Here is a 14,919-nt window from a genome sequence, read left to right on the forward strand (position 1 = left end):
TGCTTGCATCCCTGGCCACAGGTTTGGTATTTCTCTTTCTTTCCTGTCTTCCACTTCTCCCCAAAAAGAGCCATTATGTTGTAATACCTGGGGGGTCACAGCTGAAACCAACCAGCTTTGCTCTGGGTTTGCGCTGCAAATGTAGAGAGGGGTGACTGGCGAGGGAAGAGAAGGGGAACAGAGCCTGAACGGGCTCTGAGTAGGAGGGGGACGGGAGGGGAATGCTGCTCCTTCCCCTTTACAAACAACCAGATCATGGTTTTCCACCACTCCTAAATCTTGTGTGTGCAGAGCCCTGCAGACACGAGGCTGCTTTTTGAGAACCTGCTGCCTGATCCCCCCCGGGGCAGAAATCCCTGCTGCAGGCTTCCTCCACTGTGGCTGGGGGATGGAGGTGGTCTCTCCCGGCTGGGACCGCAGCTGCGCTCCGACAGCCGACCATTGATGGACCAGAGGAGCAGCAGCTCCTGGTCCTTCCTCGTGAGCACCCCACAGCCAGTGCGTGAGCTCCACACCCCGGGAACTAGTAGCGCTGCCCAACAAATCCTTCCCATTTACACCCTTCTTGCATTACCCTTTGTGTCCAGCTTTGTCGCTGCCTTGAATTAGCTGCCTTGAAAAATGAATTTAAATCCAGACTTTCGTAAATTATGTTTCTGTTTGGGGTTTTTTTCGTTTTCCTTTTCCTTGTCAGTGTCCAGACTTCTGCACATACTTCACTGGTGACCTGATACCCAGGGGTGCTTTGTGCACCCGTTGCCATTGGAAATAGTGCATAGAAATGTGCTTTTTGAGACCGGTCTCACTGAATCCCCCAGACTCCAAGGTCCCGCTGCAGATGAACACGCCCATAATCTACAGTCAAAAAAAAAAAGTGCCTACACTCAATACTGCTCAATACTGAATATTTAAGCCGCTTGTTGTCAGTGTTCGGGGACTAGAAATAATTTCTCTCGCTGATCCTTTCTCCCTCTTGGTGGATCTTTGTCATTCAAGAATGAGCTTGAGATCCTTGGAAATCGTTATTTTTTAGCAGCAAAATGGTAGTTTTTTTCTGCTGCTACTCTTTGCTCTCTGCTTTTCCTCTCACTACTGCGGTTTTCCCTGTGGAATGCCCTACATGATAATATCAATTTAACCAGTGTGCTTCACTGATCTTTGAGAGAGTTCATAGCTGTTGTTCAGTTTCCAAGAACCCTTGATTTTTGCGAGAAGGTTAAATTGAGGCTAAAGTTATCCTGGCTTATTGGTATAACCAATTATTTAGAAACCTGACAGCTCTTTTAGACATTATTTCTGCTAACATGCCTCAGCTGATTTCATGTTTAATAAATCCCATGCATGCAGACTCAAAAAGTCATCCCGAGAGTGAAATGAGTACAATTTGTATCCGCATACTGTAATATTATTTTGTAAATTAAGCTGCCTTTCTCCAGCTCTAGTATGTGTGCTCTTTTGTAGATTAAAGCATGTTAATCTCTGAATGCAAGATCTGGACTTTGTTCAACTCTGACTTGGTCTTCCAGTAGCTAATTAGCCTTTGGATTAAGGTCATTTGGATCAAGGTACTACTCAGTATTTATATTTTTAAAGCTTCATACAGACCAAACAGGACTTTCTCCAATCAGAGTCTCCTGGGAGGAGCAGGTGCCTCGCAGGGTGGTAATGGAGACACAAAAGCTTTCCTTTGCTGGGCACTGCTTTGATTCCAGCACCAGTCAGCAGCAATTGAAAAGCATTAAATAAAATGAAGCAGTCGTTTTATGTGGGTACCCAGGGAGAATTAAACAAGGTCTGTGCTTGTTTTCTGAAATCTCCAGGAAACACCTGCACCATCGTCCTGTTGCTGGCAGTTTTGGGCAAGTCCCGACCTAGACAAGAACTGATCCTCCTCGTACTGGCTGGAGGCACGTTAGCCAGAGAGCAGCAAAAGGAAAATTCACCCTATACTTTGTATAACTGACTCCCCAAATCATGTCAATCAGCTGCCTAATCCCACCACTAAATCTACCTAAATAATAATGAGGGTTTAATGGATTTCACTTTTGTTCCTCACCTGGGTATGACTATTAAGTCATGAAAGTTTAAAAGCTTACAAATTAGCTGAAGTGACAAATGAGTACAGCAGGGTGCCCTGCATGAAATGCTGGTGTTTGAAACCTGTGTAGCTGTTGCAGGGGCTTTGCTCTGCTCGTATGGTCTCAGCCGAGCCAGACCTCGTGGTCAGCCCTGAACTGATCACACGAACTTGGAGATGAGACAGTAGAGGGTCTCCGTCTTCTGAAACGGGCACTTGAACTGCCAAACAGGTAAAGACCGGGAGATTCTTAGAGGCTGCTGTGAGTAGGAAGCTAAAAGGCATTTTTTTCATGTCATGAAAGTTTTAAACCCTCACTCATATGAGCAGCATAAGGGTCTTCCGATGGTGAATTCAGCCGCTTTCCCGGGAAACGCTACTCCCTAGCAAAAACGAACCGAAGAGTTCACCCAACGAGCTGATCTGCAGATGATGGAGAGCAGACTGCTCTCTGCTCTGCAGTGTGTATCTCAGCGCTGCTCTCCAGCATGCCTCGAAGACTGCGCTGTTTGTGTGCTCTGGTGTTGTGATCCTGGAGGAGCCCCTTGGAGCTGTTACAGATAAAATCAAACGTGCTCAGTGACTTCTTATGCAGCCAATGTTGCCCTCTGCCTAGGGTTTCTGCTGAGAGACAGGAGCGTGCTACATTTTCAGAAGAGAAGTATCTCACAGTAAACCTCGGCCATGTTGTGCTTGAAGCAGAACAGGAGAAAAAACAGAAAAAAAATCTTGAAAATAGAAAAAGAAAACTCACAATGAGTTTCATTAGAGATCTCTATTACCAAACAGCACAGGATTCATTTTCTTGTCTATTTTCACCTTCCTCTAGGGATGAATGATGATTAAAAGACAGGATGATAAGAAGGGGCGAATGAGAACTTTCTGAGAAGCAGTTGAAAAAAAAAAGAGAAAGAGAGGGGGAAAGGAAAACAAGTGTTTTAGTTAGCTAGCCAAGGTTAGCTTAGTACTGTGTCTGCTTTAACTGACATTATGAAAAATTATAGATGGCACACAAGCAACTTCACTAACGCTGAAACCTACGAAATTTATCTTGACAACTTTGTGGGCTTATTTGTGCTTCTAGGAGGTTTTTAACCTCCCTGTGATGTCTTCTATCTTCATTTTCTGATTCTGAGTAAGATTCCTACACAAAGGTAGCAACTTTCGAATCAGCAGGTTCATCTTTTGTTGCACATTGCGGCTGAGAAGAAGAAAACCCTTTTGGAGAACGAAGGGCTTTGAGCTGTAACCACTCTGGTTTTGGTGCTTACGACCGAACTCGGAGGATTTTTTTTTTTTGCAAAGAAAACACGGTTTGAAGAGCGCGCATCAGGACGGCCGTTCAGTGAGCGGTGTTCTCTGCAGGGGCACGAAGCGAACGGCCGGAACCCCCCACCGCCCCGCTCCCCGGGGTGCCACCTCCTCTGCTGTCCCCCCGCCTCAGCCCGGCCGCGGGTCCCCAGGCAGCTGCACACCCGCGGAAAACCGGGGCTTCGCCCCCCCCCCCCCCCCCCCCGCGCGGGGATAACGATGCGGTACGAGCCCCGCGTTTAGCCCCGTCTGGCGGGGAGGACGCGGAGCCCCCCGGGGCTGCCCCTCGCTCCCCGGCGGGGCCGGCGGCCGGTGCGGCGGGGCCGCTGCCGCCCAGGAGAGGGAGCCCGGTGGCCGCGGCTGCGCCGGGAGCCGCGGGGGCTGCGAGCGGGGGGGGGGGGGGGGGGGGGGCGGTGCGGTGCGGTGCGCGGTCCCGGCTGCAGCAGCCCCGGCCCTCCCCGTGCCGGTGGGCACCGCCGCGCCTGCCGCCCCTTCCCCGCTGCGCCGGGAGCGGGTCCCGGGCGGCCCCCCCCCGGTCCCGTCGCGCTGCTCCCCGGGGGTCGGGGAGGCCCGCAGCCCGCCTCCCGAGCATCGCCCAGCCCGAAGTTAGGCGCCGGTACTTACTTCCCGCATCACCCAGTTGAACTCGGCCGGCTCGGAGCACCCCGGGCGTCCCGCGGCTCGGGACGGGGCAACGCAACCGCCGTCCGGGCTGAGCTCCGGGAGCCCGGACCCCGGGACGTTATCCCCCAGGAAGGCAGAAAAAGCGGGGGGAGGCTGCCCGGAGGAAGCTGCGCCCGACCGAAGATGTTAGAGGAAGATAAGGGGGGTTGCTTTTTGCCCTCCATCCCTGCCTTTCCCTCGTCTTAATCCTTTAGGAAGGAGGCGGTGGGCAGACGGACCGTTCCCGGAGGGGCGATGCTGCCGAGCCCTGCCCCGGGCAGAAGAAAGCCTGGGCCACCGGGAGCCCTCGGCGCGGGAGATGCGCGGCCCGGGGCAGGCTGCGGGCGAGCGTGAGGAGCTGCCTCCGCCCGCGCTTTTCTGAAAGGGAAAAAAGCATGGCAAAAGCTGGACCCGATCCCTGGAGCGCAGCCCCGCTGAGCAGGAGGTGGGATTATTCCGGGGCGGTTATGGAGAGCTATAACCCGGCAGTGGAGCGTTAAAGCGACTTGGCCCCGCTGGAAGAGGAACCTGCTGCGGGCACCATCAGCGTCGCGCCCCGCGTCGTGGCCCAGGGGAGGTCACTCAGGTCCTTCTCCTCCTCTCGCCCTTCTTTCCTCTTCCAGTAAAAGTCGAAAGAAAGAACTGGCACTCGGCTCTTGCCAGCGTTGGGAATACCGTGCCTTTTGCCTGGGATGGTTTGCCCCGATGTGCCGCTTCGACGGGATGTACAAAGTGCGACTGGGACTGACCCGGCTGACAAAGTTTGCCGAGTGATCAGCAGTGGCCGTGGGATGGAGGGAGCTGGGCGCACGCCGGCGGGCTCTGTCACGCACAGTCCGATGGCAGAGACCTGCTGCTCCCTTGAAAACTAACTCCTGATGGTCAGACTCTGCCGGCTCCTGTTTTTACTGCTCCCTTGCCAATTTGCACTTTCAGGGAAAAATCCACAGCAAGCCTGATGCAATGCAGTGCTTCTGTGTTGGTTTTTTATGTAAGATTTGCTATGCAATTCCAAAACTAAAAGAGGAGGAGAAACGGCCCTGCATCCCAGAGTAAACAGAGAATCAGAGGTGAAAGGTAGGAGCCAGCATTTCTCGTTTAAATCAAACTAAACCTGAGCTACTTCTTACTGAAAACCTTTAAAACACACCTACTGTATGTTTTGTTTTCTTTGTCTCAGAAGTGTAAAACAGTTTGAAACAAAGTGAAGATTTGCTCTCTGATGCTGCCCTGAAATAGAGAACCGATGCGTTTTGTAACAGGAGTGTGCCGAGGAGGAAGGGTGGAGTGTTTCGCCAGTGAGACATTTAGGAAACTAAAGTAGAGAAAAAGCACCTCGTCTAGTACGCTTCAGTAAATACGAAGGGCTAGTGTGGCGGATGCTGGAAACACGCGATCAATAGCCTATTTAAGTGGGAATATATGCAAGCATGGAAAAGTGATTGCTTTCCTGTCTGTGGGGTGTATTTGCAGAGCAGAGCAGCGGAACATTTTCAGGTGAGCTGTCTGAATTCAGCTACTTCATGCTGGGGTCGTGCAGTGTGTTTCTGAAGGGACTGCTTAAAAAACCGGTCTGTAGGGTGGACTGTGTTTGTGCATTTTTAGTTCCTGCTCACAGAGCTTTCAGCGTTGATCAGGGAGATTCAAAGTGGGTGAAGTCCATCCGGGGGCGAAGGGACCGTAAGAAAGGACCTTTGGTCTGTTTGGTGATGAGTAATTAATGGACGTCCGATGTCTCTGATCTCTGCAAGGAAAGGAGCTGATGTCGTCATGAAAATCGTGATATGATTTTCCCTCAGGAGAAATTATGACTTGGAACGACACCACTATGGACGGGGAAGGGTTGCTGGTGGAAAGGGACTCTTCCTTTCGGATCCTCACAGGCTGCTTCCTCTCGCTGCTGATCCTTTCCACGCTGCTGGGAAACACACTGGTCTGTGCAGCCGTCATTAGGTTTCGCCACCTCAGGTCCAAGGTGACCAACTTCTTTGTCATCTCCTTGGCCGTGTCAGATCTCTTGGTGGCAGTTTTGGTCATGCCTTGGAAAGCTGTGGCGGAGATCGCCGGTTTCTGGCCTTTTGGTTCATTTTGCAACATCTGGGTGGCCTTTGATATTATGTGCTCAACAGCCTCCATCTTAAATCTCTGTGTCATTAGTGTGGACAGATACTGGGCCATCTCCAGCCCGTTTAGGTACGAGAGGAAGATGACCCCCAAGGCAGCCTTCATCATGATCAGCGTGGCGTGGACTTTGTCTGTGTTGATTTCCTTCATCCCTGTGCAGCTGAACTGGCATAAGGCTACAACCACAAGCTTTTTGGACCTAAATGCCAGCTTACAAGGTATAAGCATGGACAACTGTGATTCTAGCCTAAACAGGATGTATGCCATTTCCTCTTCTCTAATTAGCTTCTATATACCTGTGGCCATCATGATAGTAACTTACACGAGGATATACCGGATTGCTCAGAAGCAAATACGGCGCATCTCAGCTTTGGAAAGAGCAGCAGTGCATGCCAAGAACTGCCAGAACACGAGTGGCAACAGAAGCAGTATGGACTGCCAGCAACCAGAGAGCAACTTCAAAATGTCCTTCAAGAGGGAAACGAAGGTTTTGAAGACTTTGTCAGTGATCATGGGGGTGTTTGTGTGCTGCTGGTTGCCATTTTTTGTATTGAACTGCATGATTCCCTTCTGCGAGCCTACCCAACCCTCCAAGGGAGCAGAAGCTTTCTGCATTAATTCCACCATCTTTGATGTTTTTGTTTGGTTTGGATGGGCTAATTCTTCCCTCAACCCCATCATTTATGCCTTCAATGCTGATTTCCGCAAGGCATTTTCGACCCTGCTAGGATGCTACAGGCTCTGCCCTATGTCCAGCAATGCTATAGAGACTGTTAGTATTAACAATAATGGAGCAGTTGTTTTTTCAAGCCAACACGAGCCCAAAGGCTCCAGCCCCAAAGAGTCTAATCTGGTTTATCTGATTCCACATGCAATTATCTGTCCAGAAGAAGAACCTCTCAAAAAGGAAGAAGAGGGTGAACTATCTAAGACCTTGGAGAATATGTCTCCAGCACTGTCGGGTATCTTGGATTACGAAGCTGATGTTTCTTTGGAAAAGATCAATCCCATTACACAAAATGGGCAGCATAAAACCTGAACAGTAAGGTTTACCCAGAAAGACCTAATAGTGTACATTTTAATAATCTTTTAAAAAAAGATATACAAGATTTTTTGTAAGAAACTAAGCTCTAGGGAGAAATACACGTTTACACCAAGCCCAGAATTAACTTTCCTGGCATTCAAAGCAAATTTAACATTTAAAACAATAAACAGGAGAACATACTAAAATTGGTTAAAAAAAAGACATTAAACTGTACTGTTCATATTGAGGAAAATACACAAATTTAGATACAGTGCAGTGACAAAGACAACATTGCTGCTTCTCTACACAGAGAAACCAATTTCTAGCTTAAAATGAAGCAAAAGATAAATGATAAGTATTTAAAGATTAATGTTTACTAGAAGTTAAAAGATTGCTGTGTCTTGTGATAGTGGGTGTTCACAGGTCCTAATTAAAGACTATGGGATTGTAAAGGTAGGTAGATGCCTTCTTAAAATTATTTCTGACAAATAATTGAGCCTTATAATGAGAATGGTTATTTTTAAAGCTTTTGGAGGTAATATGTTGATACTGGTTTTATTTATTTATTGTTTTAAATTGATATTTTTCATATGTTATAACAGATCTAGCTTTATTTATATTATTTAAGATGTCTAAATAATGGCATATTTTTGGAGTGTCATAACTGCATTTTGACCAGTCAACCAGTCCGCACTTTATTACAAGCTCTGACAGTCTGGAGAGCCGGTGAGGGGAACGAAGGAATGTTAAGAAACTCAGCAAGAAATGAAGGACTCAACAAAACTGATGCTGTGTGAAGTTCATTTACTTGTGGGCTTTTTTCTTTTAAAGTGGGATTTCTTTCAAAAGATAGGACCAGCGTTGACTGAGTTGTGAATTCTCTTCCCTTATAGAAATAAAAAAAATTGCTGCTATTTATTTTTAAAAAGTTTCATGTTACAAAGACTGCTAGAATGTCAAGTTTGTGGATCTGTAAATACCTTAAATACGACTACAACCTTAAGAAGAATCTGATTTGAAAAGAAAAGCTTCTTAGATAACAATTCTTAGTATATAATGTTTTGTATTTATGTAAGATAAACAGCTTTCTCAGACTTTTCTTATTTCAAGTCTTGGATATCTTTTCTGAACAAACACAATTGGTTATACTGGTAGTAAACATGCCAAACCTCATTATCATCTGTACTCTTGCAGTACCACCAGGATTGTGCTGTCTGTCTGCTACTGTATCATGATCAGAATCAAAAAGTGAGGTACCTAGTGCTTTACTTGGGAGACTAGGAGGACATTACATTTTAGTAATCACCACGTCAATAGTCCATACAATAAGGAATAGTGCCTCATGACCATTTTGGATTAAGACATTTCTAAATATGGATGGAACTGCAGCCCCCACCTCAAAAGCATCCTGTGAGCTCCAAAGAAGTTGCCAATGTTTAATTCAAAAAACCTGCTACATTTCCATTGTCCTTCCCTGCTGCTTTCCCTCTGTAATGCCAAAAGCAATCAGTGAACGTTAGCAACAGGAACATTGGGTGTTAATGTTCAGCAGCATTCAAAGAAAGATATTTGTTTTCTGAATGGGAGAAAATATCCTTTGGAGCAACTTTTTCATAACATATATCAAAAAAAAGTGTTGTCAGGAAAAGAGAACTGAGAAGAAAAAAAAATTAAAGTCTAATGAGCTATATACATCCTGCATCAGGTCTGTGTATTTATGTATTGTGAATGTTTTCATAATTTTATTGCCTGTATGCTGCTTTCATACATATAATAAAATTATTTTGTGAACAGAAGGTCAAATAAAACAATCTACATTGCATTTATTAAATACCTGCTGGTTTTCAGGCTGTTGTATTGATCGTGTTAAAGGCAAGGACTGTTCCTCTTTCTCCATTTGCCCTTATTTGGGATCGCACCCGTGAGGTGGATGGGAATTTTTATTAGAAGCAGGAGAAACTCCTCTCTACTGAGAGACCTCTGAGCCCTTGCTCTAAACTGGGATTTGAAAGCAGTAAACGCAGCTTGGAAACAACCACAATCTGCTTTAATGTGACTAGTTAAAATGTGCGAAGCTCGACCTACTGGTGACTCTTATTTCAATGATTTTTTTTGCCTTGGTGTAACAGAGTAGTGAACTTGGTTTATAGCACACTTTTATTGTTGCCTTTTTTTCTTCTTTTCTTTTTTTCCCCCAAGCTGTGCAGTACTTTTCAAGGCCTGATGCAGCCCTACTGCTAGTGTCTGGTTTTTGAAACAAAATGCATCATTTTAGAAGCAAGAGGATGGTGGGTGCAGCTGAGGTACAGCAGTGTCCCTCTGTTCATGGCAGCCCTTTGCTTTGGTTTTGCCTCTGTCAGCAGATCCATTTCGAAATGAAGAAACAAAGAAACATGGTCACTGCTGCCTCAAGCGTTACCAGTGTGATCGGAGCTGGTGCACGTGCTGCCGTGATGTTCAGCTCCCCCTCCTTCAGGGCTGCCTCCCCTTGGCCGGTGAACGCAGCAGGTCTGACGCAGGCAGGGAGTCGTCTCTGCCTCCGGGCGTTCTTAGCTCCTTGGGTAAAATTTCCTTACATGGTGCTGATGCTCGATTTGTGGGGTTTTTTTGTACCTTTGAGGAATTATTTCACTTCTTAAAATGTATGCAGGCCAAAGATGAAGTTCTCTGGTTGCTTAGCCAAATATATCTGCCTTCTGCCTTTTTATTGTCAAAACTCCTGGCAGTCTGATATAATAGCAAAGTATGAAATACGATTTAAGGAGATCACGTAAAGCAAGATGCTGTTTTTGTACTAGTTTGTATGGTGATGATCCGTATTCCAAAACAAATGGTTGCTCCAGTGTGACCAATACCCATCCCAGGACCTCCCTCATTGCAGACGGACACGGGTTTCAGAGGGGGTCTGCAGAGGTCGGTGGGGAAGTGCTACCTGCTATTGCTGCTGGGTGCTTCCCTTCGTGTCACGGGCTCCCTGCTCAAGGCAGGGCAGGGGAGACACTTCGATGACTTTATTTGGGTGTTATATCTCTCATACTAATTAAAGTAATTTTTGCTTCTGACTGCTTTCCCTGACATACATCTTAGAATACCACAAATTCACCTTGATCCTCATTTACCCACGTACCCCTCTTACCCCTTCATTTTCCAGTCTTCCCAATGCGAGTTTCTCTACCTGTCCTCTCTGCCTTTCCTCCCACTGCTGCCAGAGCTGTTCTGTCACCCTTTTTGGCTTCATTGGCCCCAATAATCCCTTGCTTGTGAGAAAGTCCAGATTAAAATCCTACGCCCCAGCATAGCCAAGAGTCCCCATCCCACAGCCGGCACCCTGAAATGCCTCTCTTACCTGTTGCAGAGCCTGGATACCAGTGTCAGGGGATGACTAGAAGGGACAGCAGCATGTACCTGCTAGCTGCTACTCTATTTATGTGCTGAATTAATTGCTCAGAAGCTGTGCTGCCCATTCTACGCCTGCTCCCCAGCTGCTTGAAACCAGTGGTCTGTTGAAACTGCTGGTCACACCAATGTCAGGGTGCACCCCAGGGGCTGGAGACATGCCAGACCCGCGCTGGGCTCTGGTGGAGCTGATAGCAGGGAATGAACTGCTGAGGTTTGGCTGTAGTATCACCGTGAGTAACCTGCGAGGAGCGTTTACTGCTCCGTGCTAGCAGGCAGCAGCAGCCTCTCTGCTGTTTTGGAGGAAGAGAGCAGCAGAAGTTCATTTGCAATAATGTCACCTTTGAGATGACAGCCACTTTGGTGAAATTCTTCCCCAGGAATGTTTTTCTCGCCTTATGTTGCTGTATGCGGCCGGGCAGGCAGAGCCACCAAGAAGCAGCAAGGCATCGGGACACCAGGACATCACTGCTCCCACCAGGATGGCCACCTTGTCAACCCTGCAGGGCATCAGGTGGCTTTTCTGCTCCCCTTTCTCCCCACAAGCACTATTTTCCACTGCGGAGGGAGTCTTGCTGTGTGCCTTTCTGATGCGCCAGCAAATCACCCGTGTAACCTGGTTTTTGGCACTGCTTCCTCGTGACTGAAGGTATTTCCTATTTGTGGATGGAAGAGGTTAATAATTCACCTGATGGCCTTGATGAAGGAGCTGTTTGCAACGAATGAACCATCATCACTAGATTAAATCTGAATACATTTCTCCCTTGGCAAGCGTTTTATGCTGATTTGGGTTTCTAACTGAACAAAGCATACAAAAGATAGAGGAAGCAGGAGTAAATGCTTTTGCTGATGTACAGTTTGAATAGCACAGTTACTGGGAGCCAGTCCTGGATTTTTTCAAATCAATCGTTTTCGGAAGCACCCAAATATGATTGAAATCTCAAAATTCTTCTTTGATTAGTATCCTGAGAGACAGATTATTCCAGTAAGTCCTTTGTTTTTTTCAATATAATGATGACAGAATATGTTCCCAGTGATACTACTTATGTGGCCACAGAACGAATGTAAATTAAAAAATAAAGAAAACAACAATATCTGTTTCTTAACTTAAAAAAGACTGAAACACATAACGTAAAATGTTCTTGCACTGTTCTGCTGTGGTAGAGATGGGCTGAAGGGAGCCTTGGGCTCCAGCCATGAACCTCGGGTCAGGTTGGTGTTGATCCCCTCTTTGCCAGCGGTCTGGGCTGTCCGGCTGCTTCCCCGAGCCCTGCAGCGGCTGCTGGATTTGCATGGTGGTGCTCCTTCCCCACCCCGCATCTCAAAGTCAGGGATGCTCTTGCGAACACCAGCCTTCCCAGGCGGATCTGCAGAGCCTGGTGCTGCTGGCCCTGCTGCCCTCCCCAGCCAGGCACAGCTCTTTCCAAAGCACCACTGGAAGCGTGTGTCTACACGTGCAGTTTTGAGGCTGAACGTGTGAATTGAGTGTATAATGGCTATTTTCATGTTGGTTGTCTTTACAGTCATGGTCAGAATGAAATGGTACTTTTCTACCATGCCTGTTTTTATTCTGTTTCTGGGGAAAAAACTCTGGGTGGAGATACAGGAGAAGGCTGCTGGCCCTGCTGGGCTGTTGGCCATCGCTTTTCTATTTTGGTTGTATTTCTCTTTCGGTCCCACCAGGCTGTTCCTCCCCCTCTCCAGGAGGGACGTTCCCCGCTGGTTCTTTGGTGAAGGGGTTTTCCCAGGGCCTGCACGGGCAGCAGTGGTGGGTGATGCTGGCAGGACAGTGGTGCAAAGCCTGCTACGAGTCATGCAGAGCAGCAACCACAGACGCGGGCTCCACGTTAAGCACCTAAATAAAGTGGTTGGTGTCAATGGCATTGCTTTAGTTTCTGTCCCTCTGAACGGGGTTGGTTTCACCCAGGAAGGCAACATGGGGATCAAAGGGATACCCCGGGCCTCATTCATCCTCGCCTTGTGGACCTGGTGAGATGGATGATTTGGTGTAAAAGAGGCAGAAAAGAGCAAGTGGCAAAGGGGTGACAGGGGAGCAGCGCTGGGGATGGTGGCACTGGGGAAACCCCGTGGCCCAGCTCCCTGCTGTGATCTGGGGCAGCCAGAGCAGATGGATGAAGGAAGAGCTCCGGTCCAGCCCTGCCCCAGCCAGACCCAGCGACCACAACACCTCCCGGTCCCTGCCTTGCCACGGGGCCAGCTCCGTGGGGAATTCGGCTTTCGCTCTGGGGCTGGGTATGCCCTGCATGGCCCCGACGCTGGCTGATCTCAGTCCAGCCTGGGAGCACTCAGTGCCGCCGGGAGACGCTCAGCAGAGGAGCAGGTCTGGCTTCAGGCTGTGATACGATTCAAAAAGAAATGAAATTTGTATTAATGTATGCCGTAGAGGATTTGTACAGCTAACTTGCACTTTGCTTTGCTCCAGTTAACTCATACATTTGTTTTTCTTGCATCTCCTATATTTGTTGTGTCCATAGTTCGCCTTTAAATAAGTTGGATTTTTTCCTGTTTGAATAGTTCCCACCCAACAGAACAGTTTGTGGGATATTTCAAACAACAACAACAACGACAAAGAATGTTGCTTGAATATATCATCAGAAGATGCTTTGACATTTTAAGAATTAAATTCTTTATTTTTAATTTGCTTTTCAGTTTGCAGTGTTAGATTCTTAGACCTCAGATCAGATCTCTGGTTTGAAAATACAGACAAAGAAGTTGAATGTTAAACGTAAAATAAAATAGTTTAATATGACGTGCACTAAACAATTAGCTTGTTCAAAACTTTTTCCTGTTCCTATCCCTTGATTTTCAGATCATTAAATTCCTATGAATTTCACATTTTCCTAAGACAAGGAAGTGTTTTGAAATCTTGAAAAAAGACACAAAATAAGAACAATATTTTCTTCCCAGATTGTCCTTCCACTGATGTGAGCAAGGAAATAAAATCTTTCACTGAACTGAACTACCATTACGGAGTTTCTCTTAATTTCAGAGAGACACCCAAACATTTTCTTTAGTTTGTTTTTATTTTTTTTCTCTGTTAATGAAGGAGTTTCTGATGGTGCCACTTTTCCTAATCATTTGGATGCCATTCTGTGTCAGTACCAACAATTTCATTTTCATACGCACATACATGCACATATACAACATACATTGCTCTCAATTACTAGATTCATGGAGCATGTGGGAAAAAGAAACCTCCATGTGAAGCGACAAGAGGTGAACTTAAATTAATATATTTCTTTGCTACAGAAGATGAACCAGGTGTGCATTGCCTGCATTAAAAGGACACACCCGTCAGGACTGATAGATCTTCAATGCCAGCAGTCCTTTGCGTGTCACCTTGGGCTCGGGCGCTCGTTGCCAGCACCGTGCTGGAACCGGGCTGGGGCTGGAACGGGCTGCGCCGCAGCCGGCCGTGCGGGACGTGCAGTTAATTGCAGCTGGTTGCGCGCTGCCTGTCCGGGAGTGCGCGTGTGCCCGTGAGACAAAGCGCTCAGAAAACTGTAAAAACATACGCTTTGAAATTGTTCAGCAATAGGTGTGTTAAATAAAAAAAAACTCTTAAGGACGCTGTTGTGTACTTTTTCACTTGCCAGTTTGCTAAGGCTTTTGTAACTATTTCTGTAATGATTTCAAAGTTGTAAATTGTACCATCCAATATTGCTTTCTTTGCTCTTCTGTATTAGACTTTGATATCAATTTGTGTTCTCAGCTGAATAGACTCTGCTTCAGCAGCTCCTCCAGCCTGCTGATGCCTGCTGAAACCCTGGATGCCACCAGGTCCGCTGGGATGTGGGACAACAGTGAAAGGAACCCCCTGGAAATAGCTGCTTTTGAACAGTGGGAAATTATTTTTGAGAAAAAAATACACTTTACAAGTTGGTATCTACTTTGTAGGTCCTAAAACTAATCCATTTTCCTATTTTTCCTGATTTATTGCAAATAGTTTGAATTAATTTTCTCAAAAGCATGAGTTATGGCTTAAAGAACACCAGTATTATCTAAGTGAGAAAGATTTTAACATTATAACAGTTAACACTTCAGAAACATTTTAATTAAATATCATTACAATCCTTATAAAGTGGAACATTTTCAATGCCTTTTCTTCACGTATCACAATTTCTAATGAGAACAGTTTAATGCAGAAACTTCCAGTCATGTTTCTTTCTTGCTCAAGAGAATAAATTATAGCAGTAGGTAGCTTTGTGATTATGTGTGAATGCTTTGTAGTAAAAGCATTTCCCAGCAAACGGTGTAAGCTGTCACATTTAGACATTTAGTAACTCCACTTGTGCAATTCAGT

The 14,919-nt window shown here is 46.6% G+C and overlaps 2 protein-coding genes across 2 annotated transcripts in view; one reads left to right on the forward strand and one right to left on the reverse strand.

The window, feature by feature from the left end:
• Window positions 1-4,031, reverse strand: part of SFXN1 (sideroflexin 1) — a 41,396-nt gene extending 37,365 nt beyond the window's left edge. Inside the window, exon 1 of the mRNA XM_075441479.1 lies at window positions 4,013-4,031. The gene's annotated coding sequence lies outside the window, so the exon portion shown is untranslated. The remainder of the gene's footprint in view (window positions 1-4,012) is intronic.
• Window positions 4,032-5,102: 1,071 nt separating this feature from the next.
• DRD1 (dopamine receptor D1) lies at window positions 5,103-9,092 on the forward strand. The gene has a single exon (XM_009931118.2). The coding sequence runs from the start codon at window positions 5,859-5,861 to the stop codon at window positions 7,212-7,214; it is 1,356 nt and encodes a 451-aa protein (XP_009929420.1). The 5' UTR covers window positions 5,103-5,858; the 3' UTR covers window positions 7,215-9,092.
• Window positions 9,093-14,919: the final 5,827 nt, after the last annotated feature.

This window comes from Opisthocomus hoazin, chromosome 22 (assembly GCF_030867145.1).
Source record: "Opisthocomus hoazin isolate bOpiHoa1 chromosome 22, bOpiHoa1.hap1, whole genome shotgun sequence".
Lineage (NCBI taxonomy): Eukaryota > Metazoa > Chordata > Aves > Opisthocomiformes > Opisthocomidae > Opisthocomus > Opisthocomus hoazin.

What these genes read in the sequence shown, in the direction of transcription:
- DRD1 (XM_009931118.2), top strand. Translation starts at nt 5,859, where the DNA reads ATGACTTGGAACGACACCACTATGGACGGGGAAGGGTTGCTGGTGGAA.